This window comes from Semicossyphus pulcher, unplaced genomic scaffold (assembly GCF_022749685.1).
Source record: "Semicossyphus pulcher isolate SPU_LCO1_2020_fin unplaced genomic scaffold, fSemPul1.0.p SCAF_12, whole genome shotgun sequence".
Taxonomy (NCBI): Eukaryota; Metazoa; Chordata; class Actinopteri; order Labriformes; family Labridae; genus Semicossyphus; species Semicossyphus pulcher.
The window spans coordinates 29639409-29661437 of NW_027211626.1; the positions used below are offsets into that span (position 1 = coordinate 29639409).

At 40.7% G+C, this 22029-nt stretch overlaps 1 protein-coding gene across 1 annotated transcript in view; it reads right to left on the reverse strand.

Moving 5' to 3' along the window:
- The window catches only part of ltbp1 (latent transforming growth factor beta binding protein 1), a 111007-nt gene that overhangs the window by 50805 nt on the left and 38173 nt on the right, over nt 1-22029 (reverse strand). The window contains exons 5-8 of the mRNA XM_069658258.1: nt 16383-16550; nt 4129-4335; nt 3108-3409; nt 1314-1416 (exon numbers count right to left, since the gene is read on the reverse strand). Of these exons, the coding sequence (XP_069514359.1) occupies nt 1314-1416; nt 3108-3409; nt 4129-4335; nt 16383-16550 (780 nt within the window). The remainder of the gene's footprint in view (nt 1-1313; nt 1417-3107; nt 3410-4128; nt 4336-16382; nt 16551-22029) is intronic.

Here is a 22029-nt window from a genome sequence, read left to right on the forward strand (position 1 = left end):
CACCTTACCTGTGCACGCTGTATGAGAAGATCTAATTCGCACTGCTGCCAAAGATATTGTGTCGGATATAACAGGCAATGAGGCTGTGAGGAAAATTGATACAGCACTGTTCCAGATACCACAGAGAAATGCTGCAGTGAGATGCTCCAGGACATGATGGTTCGGCTTTTGAAACAGGCAAAAACAGCTATGTTGATGGATAAAAGCACTAATGTAGCCAACATAACACAAGTTAGACGTTGAATAAAATAAAGCTGAAACTAAGACAAATGAAAGGATTAAACGTTAACATAAAATGAGAAGTAGAGAAACACTTACAAAGCTCATTTGAAGCCACATGATTCACATGTTAACAGCGGAGTAACTGTACCTGCCCCAGATTTAAACCTGCTCTCTCTGGCTAACTGATGATGGGTTGTTTAATAAGTGGACAGAATTGTACTACATCTGTATGTTCTCAGATGTTGTTGATAAGTTGTTCATTCCAATTACATTTATTTTAATATGTATAAACAGATATCTGCATATGAATGCAAAATCTGGAGGCCAGGGACAAGATTTTGGTATCTGAAGCGTTCTAATCCCATAATCATCAAACAAAGCGCAAGCTTTTTATTAGCTTTTTTGAAATGTGTTATCTGCATTCCTATACAGATATCTGTTTATAGACATTAACCTTTCCATTCAAGTGTCTCAAGTTGCTCGGTGGACAATGAGCAGTGCATAGAAGAGGAAGCCATCAGGGCACTGGTTTAGCTCAACGGTTAAATCACGCATCCTGTGTATAGAGGCTCAGCCAGGCTCAACCCCCACCCTCGGCCCTTCGTGTCGTCCCCACTCTCTCTTCCCCCATTTCTGACACTATCTACTTTCCTCTCGATCAATAAAGGCATAAAACGGCCAAAAAATAATCTCTAAAATTAAAAGAAGAAAAAAAAGAAGTGGAAGCCATCACCACTAAAAGCTTAATCATGGTCAGACGATGATAGTCCAAACAGAGGGAAAACATGACAATATTTTTAATTATGACCTCATGACAAAGGTAAGTAAAAGTATGTATAATTTTTTATAATTAGGAATTAGGCTAAGATTGATACTTAAAAATATTCAGTGGATTTTAACACTTACCAGTAAATGGTAATTAAAATTAATGTTGAACCTCACAGATGGCTACAAGTATTCTACCTGACAAAACATCACACACACAAAGCACACACAGGTTTTTAAGAGTCTGGTTTTCTTATGTTGTCTAAAATGACAATAAGAGAGAACAATATCAGAGATAGTAAGAGATAGGTCATAATATAACTTACAGGGTTTTTTTGGACACTTCTGGCATTTGTGGAAGCCCCAGGAGGTCCCGATGGTTCCACAGCACTGCTCCTGCTGAGTGAGACCTGGCAGGGCCTTCCCACACTGAAACATACACATTTACAATGACACAGTGGTGATCAATTGTTATTTGTATTACTCTTTCTGCTTCCTTTGTTTGTCTAATTCCCAGGTTTCCCGACACACACAAACACCTCATCCACCCTCCATCAGATATCCACACATGCAGAGAAGAGCACGTACTATGCTCTCCAGTCTTCCCTCATGGACAGTCCCTTATCTTTAAGGCTATCTGCTGTATAGAAGGTGACCCGGTGATGGAGTGACTCATGTTTATGACCTTCACTCAAACCCGACATTGTGAATTTTTACTGTGAGGCAATAAATCTGCTCTCCATTTTATATCGCTCATCTCCAGGAGGTAATATCTATCAAAACCTACCTCTAAGGGAGGTTTTCTTGTTGATATCAAGGCTGTTTGCTTTGTTTGGCTGTGGCACCATGAATTTGTCTATTTAACAGGCCTATTCTTGTCTTTGTGCTTTCACATGTTACACTGCTGATTTGTTTCCTCTGTGCCCTGTGCACAGAGATGAAAACAGAGATTCTCTATAAATAAGGTGATGTATTACAAGCTACACTAGTAATTACAAACGGTATACTCTTCCTGTCTCCTAAGCGGTTGTGGACTAACTTTCTTCTCCAAAAACAGAAGGATTTTTTTTCAAAAAAATGTTGTTCATACAGTAGTTTCACGTGTAAGCTCCTTTAAACGTATCTGGTAGGAAAGACATATCAGCAGCGCTGACAGTTAAGCACCAACAGAGAGAAGAGATGTGGGTTGCAAAAAATCTTGCAAGAGAACAGATAGTGCAGCTGCCAGATGTCAGGAGAATGTGTTTCCTCGAGTTGTGTGTTGAAGAAGTTCAAATTCTCTCCTGATTTTTCTTACTGAAGAATGTTGGGAAGATATGTGGCTTGCCAAAAATGTATCCAATATTTAGTTTGATGACTGTGGGCTTTAAGCTAAATGCTAACATCAGCATGCTAACATGTTCACAATGACATAATTAACATGTTGATGTTTAGCAGGTTTAATGTCACTATTGATACACAACAAGTTGTTACATTTTTAGGGGTGGTCGGAGGTAACACGATGGTGACTGAGTCTATGGCCTACTGATGAAAGCCTTTACATCTGCAGTATTATGGACTGGGAGTCTGTGGCGACTTTCGGGAAAAAAATAACAAGCGGCACCCAGTTAGTGACGTGTTTTCCATCACCCAGCAGTGGTTGGTCTGCCAGAGAGGGTAGGCAGAGCTAAGCAGCTGCTTTTCCAGTCTCTGCAAGTGTTGCGAGTAAACAGTAATCTACTATGGCTGAACAAACAAAGAAAAGATGAAATGATGAAGAAATCCACTCAGACGAAGGCAAACAGTCTAAAACGGAAAGCAACCGTCAGTAAGGAAAATCAACCGTTACAACCGGAGCCAACTGTGGACGCCACACATGCAACACTGTCTGGATATCTGGGAAGTGTGCTCCTACAATTTCCGTTTATCGCCATAGGTGCCCCCAAAGAGAATGAAACTGAGATTTTCGAGATTATAACTTTAACACAATCTCCACTACTGAGAAACTCTGTTGATCGTTTACATTAAGTGCTGGCAATACCATAGCCAGCCTTATGCTAGTTTTAACTTTGGTAAACTTTGAGCACAAATTGAACAAATTGAGCTTGAGATTTTTCACAAGAGATTTTTCTTGTGTTTACCTGGCTGCCCGCGGTCTCCTGGAAACAGCGACCCAGCGTGTTCTTGGAGGTGACGGGGTGGTACTGGGGGATCTGGTAGCCATGCTGGCCAGGATAAACTATGTTGTAGCCGTGGTGCTGGATCTTCTGGCTGCTCTCGGAGTGGTGGTAGGTGTAGCTGGTGGAAGAAGAGGAGCCTGACTGGGAGCCTTTCAGCTGGTGCCCGTTGTTGTGATAGTTGTCCAGCTGAGACACCTGATGGACCTGGACGGATGCCTCTGGAGGATGTTTGATGTGGATGTTGACGAAGCTGGGGCTGAAAACTGGAGTCACATGACACAATTCTTACAATGTATTATCATTTTAAAAAGTTCTTTGTGAAATGACTGAAAAGAATGTGCAATATTTGAAGTGGATATATCCTTTAAAAAATTATTTGTTTGCTAAGGCTATGATTGATGGTCCTATCACAAACCTTCACCATAACCATACCGCAGTACCCTTTTCCATTGTAATGTGAATATACAGTACACTTTTCTTAAGGAAAGAGTATACATTATAGAGTTCTCTTGCTTTTGCTGCACTTTTCTTTATGTGTGCATAGCTACGTCTTTTTGGCTTAACACTGAATTACTGGTTGGCCCTTTTAAATCCCAAATGATGTTCATAATCATAGAATTTGGGCCATTTACTCTTACAGACGTAATCATCTCAATTGCTTGTGCTTACATGGCACCAGAGACAGCTAAAGAGAGAAAATTGCAACATCCAATATGGATGCAAGGTGAGATTAACACTCCGACTGAGTGTGATGCTCTTGTAATTGTTGACCACCCCCAAAGCAGCAGTACTTCACATCTGTGAATTGTTTTTCACAACCTTGCATGCAGCCTTTGCCATGTGTGCCTGCAGTAAATGGGTTAAACATGCATCCTTTAGAGTAAAATCACTGATAAGAAATAGGGAAATGTTACTCCCCTACTGTCTGCCAAACACATTTTCTGTCTTGTCTTTTATTGTGCCAGTTGTGTCTTTCACTCACCAGGATTTTGGCCGTTGCTGTAGGTCAGAGGAAGTGTGTGTGTGGAGTGGACCTGAGTTTGGCTGTAGCCGCCTGACGTCTGCTGGTGCTGCTGGTGTCCGTTCTGAACAGGCATCTGGCAGAACTTTCCAGTAAAGCTGGGAGGGCACTGACACTTGTCCCTAGCGCTGCATTTGCCACCATTTATACATGGCAGGTGACACACCACTGAAGAGAGAACAAAGTAAGAGAAGTTAATCACGTCAATGCACTAATATTACCACACACAAATGCATAATAGACCAGGCATTATCAACACATCTGTACTTGTGTGTGGATTCACATTTGTGCAGCATCTGTCAGTAATTAGGCTTAAGTACGTCATGGTCAGATTGAGTTGCATCTGGAAGGTAAGCCACAGGACTCATAAACACGGAAGGGGGAAAAAGTGGAACGCAGGTTGCTCTGTGTCTGTGTGGCTATGTGTGGTGCATTCAATGCTGATGTAAAGCTCAGTTAATGCAGAATACGCATGTCAGTTTAGGAACGGATGCTATTATCAATTTGATTACATATTGTTAGCAATGACAATCACAGTTTGTACATTCGGTGATTCAGCTGGATGAGGGAGGGATTAAGAGCCATCCTCGCTAAGGGACGGTGGTTAGTTTCTGAAGGACAACCCACCAGGTATTCTCCCTTAGGCAAAAGCTGTAGTTCCCACAGACCATGAACACACCAAAGCACAACAGGTGTGAGCTATGCGAACACAGAACAGGCTGCAGCACTCTTTCAACCAGAGGGGATAGACCTTGCACCAACAGCAGCGTTATGCTTACGTAAGAGCCCGAGTGAACAGAGGGATACAGTGACTTTACTGTTGTCTAGCCAAAAGGCATTAACACACTGCAGAAAGGAGCTGGTGATATACATACTGTACGTATACACTATTCAATTTAATGTGGTATTGGTCCATACGTTTGGTGAAAATACGCTGGAACGGGGCATTTAAAAACTCATCTATTGTAAGTTCTGTTCCATTTCCTGCTTAAAAAAACAACATCCTAGACATAGACAAAACAGGAGACATGCTTCAAAGCTTTGTTTGACATCTCTCCCAGGAGTCTTTCCTCCTTTCTTTTTTTTTTTTCTTCTTTCCAAAGAAACTCAGACCTTTTAAAGTCTGATTGGAAATGACATAAATCTGTGAACAGGAAAATGATACTTTATGATTCACATGAAAAAAACTCACTGAACAGCAGCAATCACTCACATCAACCCAGAGTCATCTACCGGAGTTTGCCATGCCATTACAGAGCTTATTGCCCAAACAGACGACCCCCGCCATCATTTCATCACAATGGGGTCGAACAAACATTGAATTCAATGCCAAAAATGTGAACAGATGTACTTTGCTATTGCTGGTGAATCCACTAGTTTAGATAATTCCATTGAAATGCATTGAATCTTGGGGTTTTCCCTTCCATTATAGAGAGCAGGCAAAATGTCTAAGCATTTTTTGAGCCGAACAAAAATGTGAAGATGTTCTGACTGATGCCTGTCACAGTTGGTTTAACATTTGAAGATACATTGGTAAATACATTTACTCTACAATTCATTCAATGAACAGCATTTTTTCAACAGAAATAAACTTAAAGTGCAACATAAATGCAACTACTGTAGGGCTCATCAAGTTTCAAATGTAACTGTAGCTGGGATTACTCAATCAGTGGATACATGGAGTGTGAATAAACAAGACCACTACTGCACGCACTTCACAGGAAACTCATGTAAGTTAGTTAAAAGCGCTGCATTGATTTTTTGCCACAACTTTTCTTTTTCAAGCACACACCCGCAGCCCAGTGAAAATACCTCCGCATCCCACTTTTGGGTCCCGACCCACCTGTTCAGGACCACCTATCTAGGCTGTCTTCCTGCCTTTTCCCAGCCAATTTAGGCATCTAAGAAAATAAAGGGCAAATTTAGCATTTTAAAGATTGTGACTGTTAGCTTTTGAGCTAGCAAGGTAGCAGAATTTAGTAAAGCAGCCGAGCCCTCTTAATAAGTGAAGTTTAACTTGTGCTCACAGATTTTTGTGGTTCCCAGCCAAGTTCAGACCATTTAAATCCAACTGAAGTCATCCCTTTCTGTACCTAAATGTATGATTTATAAATGCAACAAAGAGTGTGAAGAAGTGTTGTTGGTATTTAAGAGTAAGGACTGCAACAGCATCTCAACAAGCTCAGATGATTGTTGGTATGTTTACATACTGTTAATTTTCTAAAGCTTAGCAGCTTACTAGCTATCTAGCTATTGACCAGCAAGCTAATGTTAGCATTGCATTTTTCTCAGTTAAATTAATGTGGTTCGCTGGTTCAACTTAATGGACGAGTGCACGTTTGTAAGATTTATAAGAGAGATTTAAGCAAGATAGTTATAGTAGTTGTTTTTTTAAAGTTTGTAGCGCTGACATTTTTGCTTTATGACAGATTAGAATGGCTGTGTTTATATAAAATATCTACTTGAAAAAATCTAATTGATATAAAACTAGGGGGCACCATCTTGAAACCAAGTTTCTCTTTTTATTTCAAATTATTTTACAACACAGGAAAAGCAGTTTACAGAGCAGAAATATTTTTGCAGTCTGGAGAATAACGTTAGACCTAAACCTTCAATTACTATAATTATAATTCTCAACATTCTTCTCTTCAGATTTCGTAACACAAACTCGAAATAGTTACCAAAGCGACTGAGACAATCTTAGAACTAAAGAAACAAACTGTTGCTTTACAGCCACTGCACATAGAAGCAGGAAATATAAGGAACTGCAATGCCAAACGACTTTCCTCTGAATGAAGTGCTACACCTGTCTTTCTCCTTTAAACCCTCCTGCCGTCTCTCACACGCTCAAGTCACCTCCCATACCAAAATCTATTTGTTTCAATCTAACAGTAAATGGTTGAATATTGTCTGGACTCAGCTGGCAAAAAATGAGCTGGCAACGAAAGGCGTCTTTAATAAAGGAAGCATGAGTCGAGGGCCAGAAAGCTCTCAGCACTTGGTGAGCTGCTGCACTCACCTAGGAGAAAATATGCCGGAGAAGCTGGAAAAACACCACTTAAATCAACTCTCCCGGGGCTTTGGCTGGCCAAATGGGATACACATACAACAGGCTGGATCATTCACATCTTAAAAAATAATCCACATAAGTGGTATCAAGTCATACCCTGAATTTTTATTTGCTATCACCACACTATCGTCAATTGGCCAAGTAGTTTTCACCCCACCTTTGCCATGTGACATCTGCTGGACCATTTTTGATATGATCAGTCGGGCTGCACAATATTGATAAACACTTACATTGCAATATTGTTTTGTTCTGCAATATTTATTGTGATTTAATAAAAAAAAACAGGGACTTATACCAGATAAATGCAGTCTGTTTTCAGGTACATACAAATAATCAACAATCACCTGCTTTTACCACACTTGGTTCAGCTTCACCCACATGATAAAGTAAAGAGAGGTGGAGCGACACGTTTCTTATAAGGAAATACAAACAGACTTGTGGGCTGCAGCTGTGTTATACAGTATGTCATCTACCATTTCTAACAATGTTTACATATACTGTATGTGTGATCAGCGTGATCAGCCAGTATAGAACAGTAACTTTTTAAACAAAAGCTCACCGTCTCCTACTTTCTGATGGCACACACAACCTCACACTGTGTGTGCGCTGCAGGTGTAGCTGCTAAAAGTAAACACTCCACAGCATGTCCGCTCCATGAACAGTCAATTTATTTAACCACAGCATTCACCAGCACCGGGAGAGGTGCCGCTGATCACGGGAATACACTCACTTATAAGCCACCATGCGTAACGGAGTCTGGTCCCCCTCGATCATCCAGCTAACAAGATCTGTGACAGCGTCGCATGCTTGTTTACAGTTTACAGGCAGGTTACACACAGACTCGGCAACACAGCGGTCAGTTCACTGTGTGCTCTGGTGAAGAGCTGCACTAATGTGATATCAGACAGACTTTTCCTGTCGATCAGTGATGGAAAATGAGAGACTGGCGAGTCTTTACACATGAATGCAACAACAGAACTTATCTTGTCCCATGTTCCTGATTGTCAAAGATGAGGGCAATTCTTTTTTCATAAATGACAAATAAAGTAAGTAAAAGGGGATATCCAGGGGAAAGTGTGCACAGTGATACACTAGCAATTTTTAAAAATCAAAACTTTGACCCCAGGTGGAAATTCAGAGGAGGCCAAAGACATTCCGGGTGTAGCGAGGAATGGGTAACAGGAATACCCTGAAATATTCTGTATATTCATAATGACTGTTGAATAGATCACTGTTGATAGTGGTGTTGAAATATGTGACTTTTGCACAAAATACACTGCAAAAAAATTAGTCAGGAGAAAGTAAAAGCAATGAATATTAAGAAGACAAATTAGCCATGCAGGATGCCATGAATCAGGCTTCAGCTGCCCTAAAACATAGTAGCGGACGTAAAACACGAGCGGACGTTCAGTATTTCCAGAGTGAACTACACTCATGTTCTCGTTCATGAGTTTGAAATTGATTTGTTCAGTTCACTGTTCCCCAAAAGTTTGAGCACGTTCAGTGACACAACACTGGTCACAGGTCAGATGTGTCTGTGGTGGGTCCTAATGAAGCCCAAATATCAAAAGGCGTGTACTTCTTAGTAAATCCAGGTCAGACCTTGAAGTATTGCCTAGAACCAATGAATATCTGTACCAAATTTAGCGCCAATCCACATCACGCTAGAGAAGCGGTCAGAGGATCACCAAAGTCATTATGCTTTGTCCTCTGAAGACCATGAAGGTCTGCAAAATCCATCAGTTAGTTGTCAAGACTAACCATCATTGCAACCCCAAGAGGTGCATCACCTGTATGCCGAAAAATGCCAAGTCCCACATTGTCAGTTAAAAGCTGCAGACAAGAGCAGGAGGTGACAGTGACGAAGAACTGCAGTCAGGAAGAACAGTTTCTAACAGCCTTCACGATCAGACAGACCCACACCATCAAGCCCACTTTATAACATGTTATTAGACGAGTCTATTAGCTTGTACTCAGACTGCTTTATGTTTAACTATGAATGACAGCGTAACTGTAATCAACATGACAGGGTTTATAGTTTAACCTTCATATTACACATTAGATGGGCTGGAATTAACATGCAGGAAATCTCATTATACTGCACATTATCAACTGCACGGCTGGTAATTAAAAAAAACAATCAGTACTTTCAGGGTTTACATCAGCGTGATTTTAAAACTCCTTCCATCCAACTTATTAGAAAAGGTTTAGGTTTTCTTCATGATATTGGAATTACAAGAAAGTCTTGATCATATAGTGTATTAGAGTTACAATCCCTAAAATTCAATACACTAGAATTTCTGCATTGCAATTGTTTTATTTGCCATCAACAGTCAAGTTGCAGTCAGTGTAACTAGGTTTGTGACCGTAAATTCATTTGTATATAGAAAATATATCATATAATACATAAACCTAAAAACAAAACAGCAGCATAAGTAGGCCTACGCTTAAACAGGAGAGGTACAGAGGAGAGACATAACACCAAAAACATCTCTCTCTCTGTGTTTCTCTTCAGAGCCTTTGACTGTCAGAAGATCCTTCTTGTAGCAGCAGAATGAACAGGTACACAAGGGAATGGGCGAGGGGAATTCGTGAACTTATCGATCGTTCGTCATTGTTCTCCTGGACAGATGAAAAAAACAGATGTAATAAAATTCTGTAATATTGTTTTCACAAGAATGGGAATTAAATGAGGTCATTGTGACCTTGAGATTTGACCTTTGAGAACCATGATTCCAAGTGGATGTTTTACCAAATGTGAAGAAATTCCTTCCAGGTGTTCCTCAGAATCAGCCTTAACAAGAATGGGAGGGACAACTTGTAAACCTAATGCCTCCGACTGCAGGGGCATGAAAAAACAATATTTCATACGTCATAAGTATCATAGACAGATAACCTCTCGTGAGGTAGCTGTCATAAGACTTCAGTAAAACACTGGAGTAACTTTAAACTTCCGTAGTTTACATATTTCTTTTCCATTACTCAAATCAATATCAGGCAAGAGACATGAACAGGAGAGGTCCAGTTGTGAGCTGAGAGACAGTCAGACAGATGGATGAAGAACTGGGCTGCTGTCCCAGGGAGCATTTTTCTGCTGATTAGCTGCTAAAAGCCCAGGGGCTTCTTTCTAAAGTATAACCAGAACACATTTTGTTGAAAACAAGGTTTATTCCACTGTGATATGATAACTATTAGAAGTAATGTATAAATACTTTGCGCTGTTTTTATTTAGTTATTTTTTTTCTCCAGTTTATAAGAATCTGCCTCAACCTCTGATACATTCACAACAAGCCTTATCTTCTGCACTCGATATCTCTGTTAATTGGCAAAAATGTCATCATGGGCTGAGTTTCAAAAAGATCAGAGCTTTCCTTCCATTGCATCATGAATCAACACTCCTCCCTCACCACCTTTCATCAGGTAAGTATGATAAACAAGACAAGTAGAATTTATTCTCTCTCGGCTCTTTGAGATCTGTCTGGACTGCAAATATGCTCTCAGCTTCCCAGCTCCTTGGCTCAGGTCTTCATCCGATCATAGAGACGAGATGCATGTAGGAAGAAGGGGAAAAAAGACTGAGGGCAGGGGAGGAATGAAGCGAGCCTGGACAGGCACATGAGGCTAAAGCTGTATTCCACCACCGTCATTCAGAACCAGGTGCAAGATGAATTTGCAACCTTTTAGCAATCAATACAAATCTGTTTCACTGATGTGTGTTTTGGACTGGTACAACCTATTGAAATAGACAAGACACATTTACTGCAGTGTAAACATGTGAACATGCACGTAACAGTTTCATTGTATTTGAGCTTTTGCCAAGAAGTTTGTCGAAGAGATTCAACAGAGTTCTTTACATCTTGGAAATACTGCTGTCAAATGCTGTGTATGTATAATAGAACTCCCAAAACAATGAAAGTATGTCTAGAATGGGTCCATAACCCTCATACATTTAGCTGGTTTCCCTCTTATGTTTCCTGGTCATTGCTCCACTTCTCCGGTACTTATTTATTTTTATTAAATGAAAAATTGCTTCTAATCATTGTGCACAAAATCCATTTGTTTGATGATTAAAATCATTACTTAGCAAGTGTTTCCTGTTGGGTAGAGTCTGCCAGTGCTAGGTCAAACCCACAACTCCACCAGTCCCAAAGGAGCCTCAGGTGGACTTTTTTGCACACATCCAGCAAGCCTACTACAGTTTTTCTCAGTCACTTTGGTGCATTTCTCACATCACTATTAACATTTGCACAACAGTTAGTTCAACCTCCACAACATTTAGTCATTTGTGCAGATCATAGTAGCAGTTTCTCATTCCTTCTGACAAATTGCAAATGCTTTTGGACATGCATCAATTGCTTTCATACAACTCTCTGCTGTTTTATAATATTATCATTTGCTTATGTCATGTCAGTCAAAATGAAATATACTTGTGAATGCTGAACAGTCATTCCCTATAAAACTAATAGTCCTCATTTCATTGCTTGAGTCATTACATATAAAAATGTTGAACTAGTTGTCAAAAAAAACATTTTTTTTTTCTGGAAATGTCTCCTAAATTGAACAGTCTCTCTCAGGTGAACCTCAGCTTTCACTGATGAGAAGGGGTGTGTGATAAGCCACTTCTCCACAGTCACTCGGAGCTGAATCCCATGAACCCCCACTTTACAAGCATATATGAACCAAGCAGGACATAGTGTGTACCATTTCTACAATACTGTGACACAGAAATGAAAGGTCAGCCTCGTGGAAGAGGGGTGAGGATGCGGGGAGGAAGGGGAAGGGGAAGGGGACAAAACAGGGGAAGAGGAGGAAGACAGAGAGCAACCATTGCTGTCCCAGGCCAACGAGGAGGGAATATTACTATGTGTGCAGCCATCTCAGAAAACAGCGTCCTCACCCATATCCCCCATCTTGGTGCATACAACACACAACATCTGCTGACTTTTTTAGACACTCTTTAACCCTGAGAATGAGAGGGGTCTAACTGGAGACCATCTGAGTATGTTGTATGTTTGTGTTAATGTGCGTTTTCACCACTCAGATGTGGTCAGACAGTGGTTTGCAGCACATGATAGGATGCTGGTGGAATATCTCCCTCCCTACTCACCATTCCTAAATCCAATAGAGGAGTTTTTCTCTTCCTGGAGGTGGAAGGTATATGACCGGCATCCACATACCCAAATGGCCCTGCTAGCGGCCATGGATGCAGCATGTGATGACATCACAGCAGAGTCCTGCAGAGGGTGAATTCGCCACTCGAGGAGATACTTTTCAATGATGTTGTATTACTACTGCTTAGTCACAAAATTTTGACCACTTATCTTTTAGTGATATTTACCAGGGGAGGAATCTTCACAAGCCTTTTTTGGCTTCTAACCTCTCCGGCACAATGTTAATCTTTTTTTACTAATATTGTTATCGTCTGTTTTGTATGCGTGTATATGTGCAAATAAATAAATAAATAAACAGTACTGTGTATGTTGTATGTTCAGTTCCAATATGTACTGCAATATTGTTTACAGTTGTGCACAGCTCTACCCAAAGGGAGTTTATGTTTGTTTTAAATAAGGGTGTATTTTTTCTTTTACACAATGCTGTGAACAGATTAGAATTGCAAAGAGCATATGCAGTAAAAATGTGAATCATACATATTCAGTGTCTTGTACTCGGTTACCTCACTAAATACAGTAATGTGTAATTTTACTGTAGTATTCAAACGGCTGTGTAAATAGTATATCGCGCTGTCTTGAGCATTTTCAGGTAGTGTCACAAAGATCAGACTTTCTTGCATTGGAAAACACTTACAGAGTAAACTGTCAGAATGAAAACATGACAAAGCCATTTGACTATCTTCTTCATAAACAATGGTGTCAGGACTTTTCATCTTGATGACACTGACACTTTCATTGATATGAATACTTGCTTTTGAGGAATGAACTATCCATTTTGAGCAAGTGACACACTTTTGTAGGTTATCAACTAGGTTTTGCAGTTTGTACTAATTGTTTTGAGAAATGCATTAACTGCTGTGCAAATGCAAATAGTGATGTGAGAAATGCACCAAAGCGACTGAGAAAAACTGTAAGCTATGGGGCAGACTTCGCTTCAAAAATATAAAGAACATATCATAAATGTGTAAATAATAATTTTATTAAAGTGATATTTGAGTTATGTTAGCCAGAAATAAATTCAACTACATCATGATACAGAAATATTTAATGTGATAATCTCAAAGATTTTCATTTAAATGACCATAACTCTGGTCTGCCACAGAGGGTAGGCGGAGCTAAGCGGCTGCTTCTCCGGTCTCTGCAAGTGTTGCGAGTAAACAGTAATCTACTATGGCTGAACAAACAAAGAAAAGATGGATGACTACAGATACAACTTCAACAATAAGTGAAAATCCAAAGAAAAAGAAACAAATTTGATGCTCAGATTAAGGCAAACAGTCTGAAAAGGAAAGCGACCATCAGCAAGGAAAATCAAAAGTTACAACCGGTGCCAACCGTGGACGTCGCACATGCAACACAGTTTGGATGTCTGGGAAGTGGGCCCCTGCAATTACTGTTTATCGCCATAGGTACCGCCAAAGAGAACAAAACTATCTAGACCTTCGAGATTACAACTTTAAAAATAGAAGCCATAGAGAAAATCCAAATGCTTTTTATCAGTGCAGTCTTTAGGCCTGTTCATCTGCAGCTTATAGCCATGCAGTCTGACAACTGTGACCACATTCTCAGACATTAAGACAAGTGGATATTGATCTTCGTCTTTACTTCTCATGTGAAAGCAAATGTTTATCTTGAAATGTATTTAATTGCAATGAGTGAACCCAGTCATCACTCCAGGAGAACATAAGAAAACCATCCCTCCAGGTCATCCACAGTTAGCAGTCTAGTGTTTTAATCTCTTTGAGCTTGCGTTACTCCAGTTATCCTAATTTGTTCAGCTGAGTCAGACAGGAATTCGTCTTGTTCTGCTCTTCCCATGTTCCTGCATGTGTCAGAGCTGGAGACACTCCTGTGCTCCTTGTAAGGACTAAGGCAGGTTCAGGCACAGCTTGCCCGGTCTGTGCAACACATTAAAGAACACCCACATCATGTGCTACATTACACAGAAGCTGTTTCATGATATCCTGATGTTAAAACCTTACTGTATGATCTCAATTCAAGGACATTTACACTACAGTTTTTTATGACACTTTTGATTTACTACCTAAAAAAATCAAACAGATTTGACCATGCTACTATTTATTAATACTGTACAGAATTCTTAAAGGGAACTGCAAAATCTGTTCTAACAGACATTAACAGGCAATAAGATGGATACTTGGGCAAGTGAAACAGTACATACATATTGTACTCTGCAGAATAATGTTCCAACAAACCATTCACTAACTCACAAGTACATTAACCTTCTATAGAGCTGAAGATGAGCGTCACTCCACAGTGACCAAGTTTGTCAGCTAAAGTCTGGCCCACACCAAAAGATTTTTCAAATCTTAACAGATGTTGAAAATGTGAGAGAGCCCACACATGACGATATATAATCAGAGATTTAACAGGTTTGCTCCTATAGTATGTGGACAGCAACGAGTACGCCACAACAGCACACTACACAGATTCCATTCACCAACAGCCAGAGTCCGACTCTCACAACTGGAAATCTCACTAAATCTCTCACAGTCAAACAAGACTTGAGAGTAAACAAACATGGCGGACGACAGGTAGGAAGAATTGGCGATGATAGTTTTTGGACTTTTTACCGAAAATTCAGGAAGAAAAAAGAACAAACTGGGGATGAAGTGGTGGAGACGATGTGAACATGGGCTGTATGTTACTTTATGCTGCCCGTTTGCTTTTGTCACCATGGCTGCAGTTGTTGTGCTTCCTTCTTCAGTCAGCTTGCTTTCCAATTGGCTGTTGTTTTGTCCCAGGTGACAATCCACAGAGGGCTCGACTGTCATCGGGGTTCCCCCCACACAACAGGATAACGGATCGTAAATATTGAACATGTTTAATATTTATGATTTGAAATCAGTGCAGCCACGATGGCCTTCTGAGCAGATCGGGGGAAGTAAAATCACTCATACGTCACACCACAGGAAGATCTGGAGAGATCATCTTTAGAACCATCATAAAATTGGGACTTTGCTTACGAATGTCTGAAGGGTGGAATCAGGCCCAAAATCAGCCCGATGATCTTGCAGTGTGTACCCCGCTTAAGATAATAATTAATGTTTCTAACAGCACTTAAACTTTTAAATGAACATCTTTGAGAATAGATGTCTCAAACACAGTGCTAGGGGATGGTTGGATTCATCATAAGTCTTACCCAAATTCAGATATAACATATATATATATATAATAGACATATTGGGGCAGCTGTGGCTCAGTGGTAGAGTCGGTCGCCTCTCAATCAGAAGGTCACAGTCACCTGTTGTAGTGTCCTTGGGCAAGACACTGAACCTCAAATTGCTCAATCAGTAGGCATAGATCTGATTGGAGATTGACACTAAGGCCTTTGCCATCAGTGTGTGAATATGAGTGTGAATGGGTGAATGTAGCAGGCTAGAAAAGCACTATAATAAGTACAGTCCATTTACCATTATTCAACACTAATCAGAATTAATAAATTCATGTCCATTTTGTAGACAGGTCTGCATTTCTTAGTAATTATACAAGCAAATCTTGACCTCTACATGTCGGACATCAAAATGCATAGCAGGAACATTCTCCCTGCATTTATTTGCTAAGCTCCAATATCTCAAGCAGCAACTGATTTGTCTGATTATTATTGAAAATTTTAATGACAATTCAGACAATAAACAAGCGTGGGCTGCCAGGTGTTAACAGATCACGGAACATAAAGAAACGTGTGCAAAATAAAAGTAACATAGTTTTCTTTTTTGTTGTAATTCCCTGACAGCATACTATCAAGTCTGAAAGGGTGTTTAATTTAGCTAAATGCTTTACTAGTATTCAAAAAAAAGGTTTCAACTTTACAAACGTGTTTTCTCTCAGTAGCTCTACTGTCACAGCTAGACGTACAACGTATAGAGAGAGGTGTATGTGTAAGTCAGTGTTCTTTTGTCCTAGTAAAACAAGTAAACCTAGTAAGCAGAAAAACAGTGAGGATCACTTACCTACTCTGAAGTTGGGGGCTGTCAGCGTGTCTGTGGCATGGCCGTTCTCACTGATGATGGTGGTGGTGTTTCCCAGCTCGCAGTTGTTGTGACATCTGCCTCCTATGCAGGTTAATTTGCAGATTGTTGGTGTGAAGACCACCTTGATCCTTCCTGTATGGTTGCCAACTGCCGCCGAAAACATGGCACAAACCAAGAGTGGGAGGGAGAGCAGACGATCTGTGGTTATTCTTTGATCCATTGGGGGAAAAAAGTGAAATAACTTTCAAGTTGAAGCTAGTCACAATCGACTGGGGATGCTCCAGTCAAAACAAAAATCTACTATGTAATTTTCAATTTAGAAAACTTTTGATGTGTCTCCTCCCTGCACTTATAGACTTCCAACTATCCCTCTCTTTCTGTTTCTCCTCCTCTTCCACTGCTCCTAAATCCAGTGGCGCCTCTGAAACGTGAGCAGGAATAAAAGAAAAAAAATCTGGGAGAGAGAAGTCAGCAAACAAAACTCTGGGATGTCTTCCAATTCCTCATTATAAGTCTCTGAGAGGTGGATATTGGCATTGGAGCATACCAAGCTTTATTCCAAAACAGACAAACAGCAGGCTTGCCACCTTTAGCTCCTGTGCCTGCTTTTCTTGCTCCCTGGTTTCCTTCTCATTCTTTCTTTCTTCTTAAATTTTACAGCTGAGGTTTAGCAAACTATGCTCGGAACCTTTAGCACCTCAAATAAAGTAAATGAGCTCCAAAAATCCTTTGCTGTGAGTTTGCACCCAGATCAGGAAGACGTCTCAGTAGCCTTTAGAAGTGCTGTGAGACGAAAGCTTATCTACCCGTCTCCTGTCCCCACCCTCATAAAAACCCAGCCCTCAGTTCAGACTGACAGGAGATGAGTAAAGAGTGAAAACTTTGACAGTAATATTTTATCACAAAGACCGTAACACATTTCATTTTTCTACCTATATTCTGAATACTTTAAATATCCAGTAGTATTTAGGTTTTTACTCAAATTCCTTCGACTTCTCGCTACTCTACATCTTTACATCTTTCTTTTTCGTGTGCAGAGGTTCTTGGCATCCCTGTGTCAGGTCCAAACCCCTGTCTCCAGTGCTTGGTGCTTTGTCTGTGGCTGTCAGCTGTTCGCACCAAAGAGTGCAGACGCATGGAGTTAAGCCAAACAGCCAGAGGAATGTTTTCTGAACCTGAGAGGCAGGAAAAACCACTGGATAAGACAGCCCCAGGCTACCTAAACATTCGCTAATAGGTGCAAAAATTAACTATTAAAGAGGGATCTAATATGATGTAGTGGTTACAGTCGAATGCCAGTGAAAAGGTTTAAAAAGTCTGCCAGAACCATATATGGACATCAAGATTTAAAGTCTAAACATGTTTTGCCCAATTCCCTTTAGTGGAAATATTATGTCCAAAAAGAAGAGAGAGGCCCAGGGTAAATTTTGGGGAGTTGTGGAGGTGAGTGCAAAGTGTCCTGCTGCTGTAATCTTTAAAGGGGGGATATTATGCTGATTTCAAGCTTCATATTTCACTCTATGATACTTGTGGAGTAGCATAGCATAATTTACAGTTACAAAAACTTTTTCTCACACTGCTGCTCTGTGCAGGCCCTCAACCTCTGCCTGAAACGACTCAGTCCGCACTGCCCCTTTAAGAAACCCCGCCCCTACAAGCCCATTTTCTTCTGATTGGCCAGCTCTCCAAAGCCTGCTGATGCTGCACTCTGTGATGTCACAAAGTGCAGTGTGTAGAAAAAACAGTCTGAAACCTGGCGTTCACAGCAGACTGCAGACTGAGCTGAGAAGCCTGGGGACTTTTACCTCCAGATTTGAAACTTCACCCACGTTTAATACGGACATCCAACATGGTCAAAGTATATCTTAAAATGTGAAACAGCACAATACCCCCTCTTTGAGTTTTTTTTTGAGTATTTTTACATGCTCCATATCCCTGGAATCTGTGCAGCCTAAGCTTAAATGCAATGTAAAGCTGCTTTCCCACTGGTCAAAAAAACGGCTTACACCCACTAACACTGGGCTTTTTGCTTATTGGGAAAGGCTAAAATCGGCGGTAACTTCTGCGACTCCTCGTCATCTCAGCTACGAATTCCGGCCGTCTCCGTCCAAGCAGCCCCGAACATCGTTCCAGATTTGTCGGCGCCGAGTTTGATAAATAGACTGAAAGAGTAATAGATACAATAAAGACCTAACCACAGTAACATCTTCACTGTTTACTAACCCTGTCTCCGGCACGTTTGTGACATCAGACAGTGACGCAGCAGGAAACAGACCGACAGGAGTGTACTTCACTGGCAATGGGAACGGAGACAATTGGTATTTATTAGTGTGTCTTCCCAGGTCTGAAAAACCTGTGTCAACACACAAAATTTAGGTGGGAAAGGGGTATAAGTCATTTTACAACCTCTAGTTCTGATCATGTAATCTGACTGGACAAGATGCATTCCATGAGAGCTGATATAGAGAACAACATCACTGGGACTTTGCACTCTGTGTATCACTCTGCCTCAACCAGGTGTTCTGAATACTGAACAGACCATGTATGTCTACATTGATCAAGCTGGTACCTCTGAATCACACAGCAGACTCTTATTTCACTGGTTGGTGATAAATTAAAACCTGTAACCTGTTGACAGTGCAGGAGAATGTTTGGTTGCTTGGCAACAACAGTTCAGTATCAGTTAAGTTGTGGAACTAGTTGAGTTGGTGGAGCAAAAAATAATCTTTTCTTGATTATTACTTTTTTACTACTAGTTGCTGCTTCTTCAGTTGTGACGAGGTTGTGATGTTGTACTGAATATCATCACAGTGATTCGGTCGTATGATATTGCTTAAACACACCATAATAATTGACAAAAGTATTGAAAATGTGTCATTTTTTAATCAAAGGTTTGACTTAAAAAACATAAAATCTATTGCCTTATAGAAAAACATGAAAAATATGACTCTACATGTTATTAGAAATATGAACAGAGTATCTTAGAATGCTTCATATCCCTTCTATCTGCACAACCTAAATGTCAGTTAAGTTCTGAACATTATGCACTGGGTATAATAGTGTTAATAGTTATGATGCAAACAGAATTATGCCACCAAAAAAAACAGTTTAGCCAGCAAATGTAAGGGCTTATTGGCTCATGGGGCCAGTGATTAAATATTTTTTTCCCTTATAATGTTTTAGCGAGCAGACATGCCCTCATAAAAAGAGGTAAGATAACAATAAATAACAATAACAATAACTTTATTGATCCCCAAAGGGAAATTCACCTGTCTGGCATCTCATCTACCATCTACTATCTGCAGACATCACAGTGTCAGAGAGTTCTCCTAGGTATCTAACTGCCCTCTTCGCCTCGTTGGTCCATCTCCTCACAGCCTATACCTCAGGTAGTAGACTTCAGTTTCTGCCTATAAATCAGGAGGTGATGGTTTTTTTCATCAGATGCACTGTAATGTTGGGTTTGCCAAACAGTAGGTGAAGCACACAACAGCAGATCAAGAGAACTGTTGAAAAGCAGTAATTAATTAATTGTTGGCCAGAGAGTGGACATTCACCAGATGTCGCATTTTAACCAGAGCTCCAAAGCTCTTCCCCTACTGGAGTCTCCAGCTAACCTCATGGAGAGCTGCTGCTCCCCCAACGACAATCTCTGTCAAATGTTCTGGGTCGAAAAGTAACAGAGTGAAAAAACGATGCTGCCATCCGCAGGCGTCATCTTGGATTGGTTAAGTACTCACAGAATTTTATTTCAGCCACCATTTAAAAGATCTGCAACAGCAAAAAATGATGTTTGAAAGCATACACCAGATGGACTGAAGGAGGATTTGAATCTCCTTACTGACTGTTGTAGACATGTCACACAAATAATGATGCCAGTCCATTGTATTTTTGCAGTCAGTTGCAAGAATAACAAAATGTGGTTGCCTTATCTTCACTGGTGTGTTGATTGGAGTGGAAACCATGAAAACACTGGGCTGAAGGAACCTTGAGTTTCATTTAGATATAAAGTATTTACTGGGAATTAAAGTTCCAGGTAATTTGGGTGCTATTAAAACTTAATGTGTGCTATAAAAATTGTAATGACACTGTAATATATTGTGCTTGTCACCACTGTAGTCAGTCTGTACGATTTTCCTTGAGTATGATACAAGAGAAGGTAGAGGCCAAAACTAAGGAGAGACTATGGATAAAATCACCGCCTCACTAAACTGTCAGGCCAGTCAGAGGGTTGTCTCATACCGACTGCTGAATGAGCCAGAAGAGCAGCTGCTGATAACGGCCCCACATGCTGGACCCAGCACAAAAAGTGCAGGAAACACACAGCCAACACCTGATGGCTGAATGTTTGTGTCTCTCTTATAAAACAGTGAATGCCCTACAGAATCCAAGCACTTAAAACGTTTTCATGGCTGCTTACACAGTCAGTTTAAACGGTAAAGTGCTTCAAGGGAGAAATAAAGAATTCTCTTCACACAGAAATCTTGAAGTAATGGATTGTAACATATTCAACACATTCATAACAATCTCACTAATCCTAGCATGTCAAGACTCATGGAGAGGGCTCTGAGCTGAGGGTCCCTGGCCAATGCGATGACAAAACATTTCTTAATCCTCTGAAGCCTTCCCCCGTCACCTGGCTTCACTTCTATGCCTCTGTAAGCGCACACCTCACTTGCACATTTCTTCAGTTGTGACGAGCATATGGAAAGGGAGTCAGGAGAGCATCTTAGACACAACACAGATATCAATCAACCTGAAGGACAAAAACGTGGAGGGTGAGATTCATCCAGGCTGCAGAGGAGCGTGTGAGACTGGAGAGACTGAAACAAGGACGAGTTATAGAGTAAATACTGATGTCAGGGGGGTTATTTCGCTCTTTCTGATGTTTTCCATTGGACCGCAAGGGTTTTATATGAGCCATGAAAGGGAATAAAAATCCACAGGCCTCAGAGGTAAAGTGTGTGCAGCACACACACCTACATCAAGAATTGCTAAGAATGTAGTTCAAGGCTAATTTGGGTGTTTTCACATCTCCAGCCGTTAGCTGTTTACAGAAAACTGAAGCTCTGTAGGGTTATCTGGTCTGAGGTACACCTCCTTTGTGGTATATGTAGATATTAAGGCAAATCGATGATCATAATGAATACTACAATCCTAAAGAGTTGGCTCTAGACTGAAGTTGAATGACTTTTTTAGACCATTTCTCCTCTCCATGCACCTTAGATCAAGGGAAGGTTGATCCAGGAATCCATTCTCTGATTGCACACCATCATGGCACACTTATTTGGTCATTGCAATAATTGTGAGGTGATCCTCTCTGCCCAAACCTTCAGTCAGGGCCAAGCCTGCTAACATTTGTCTGAGGGTATTTTGGCAGTGAGGGAGAGCTGAGGGATAGTTGAGGGGAGACGGGGAATAACTTTCCCAGATGTGGCACCAAAGCCAGTTGCTGACAGGCCGTCTGTCGTGTGGGACAGGGCTGACAGAAAGGCAGCGGGCTTCCTGTTTTAGAAGAACAAACACGTCTGCTACTTTCACAAAGATTGCTGACTGCATGCCGGGCTAAACCAGCCATGGTATTCTCATTAATTAAGGCTCAGAGGCCATGAGATCTATTTGTAGA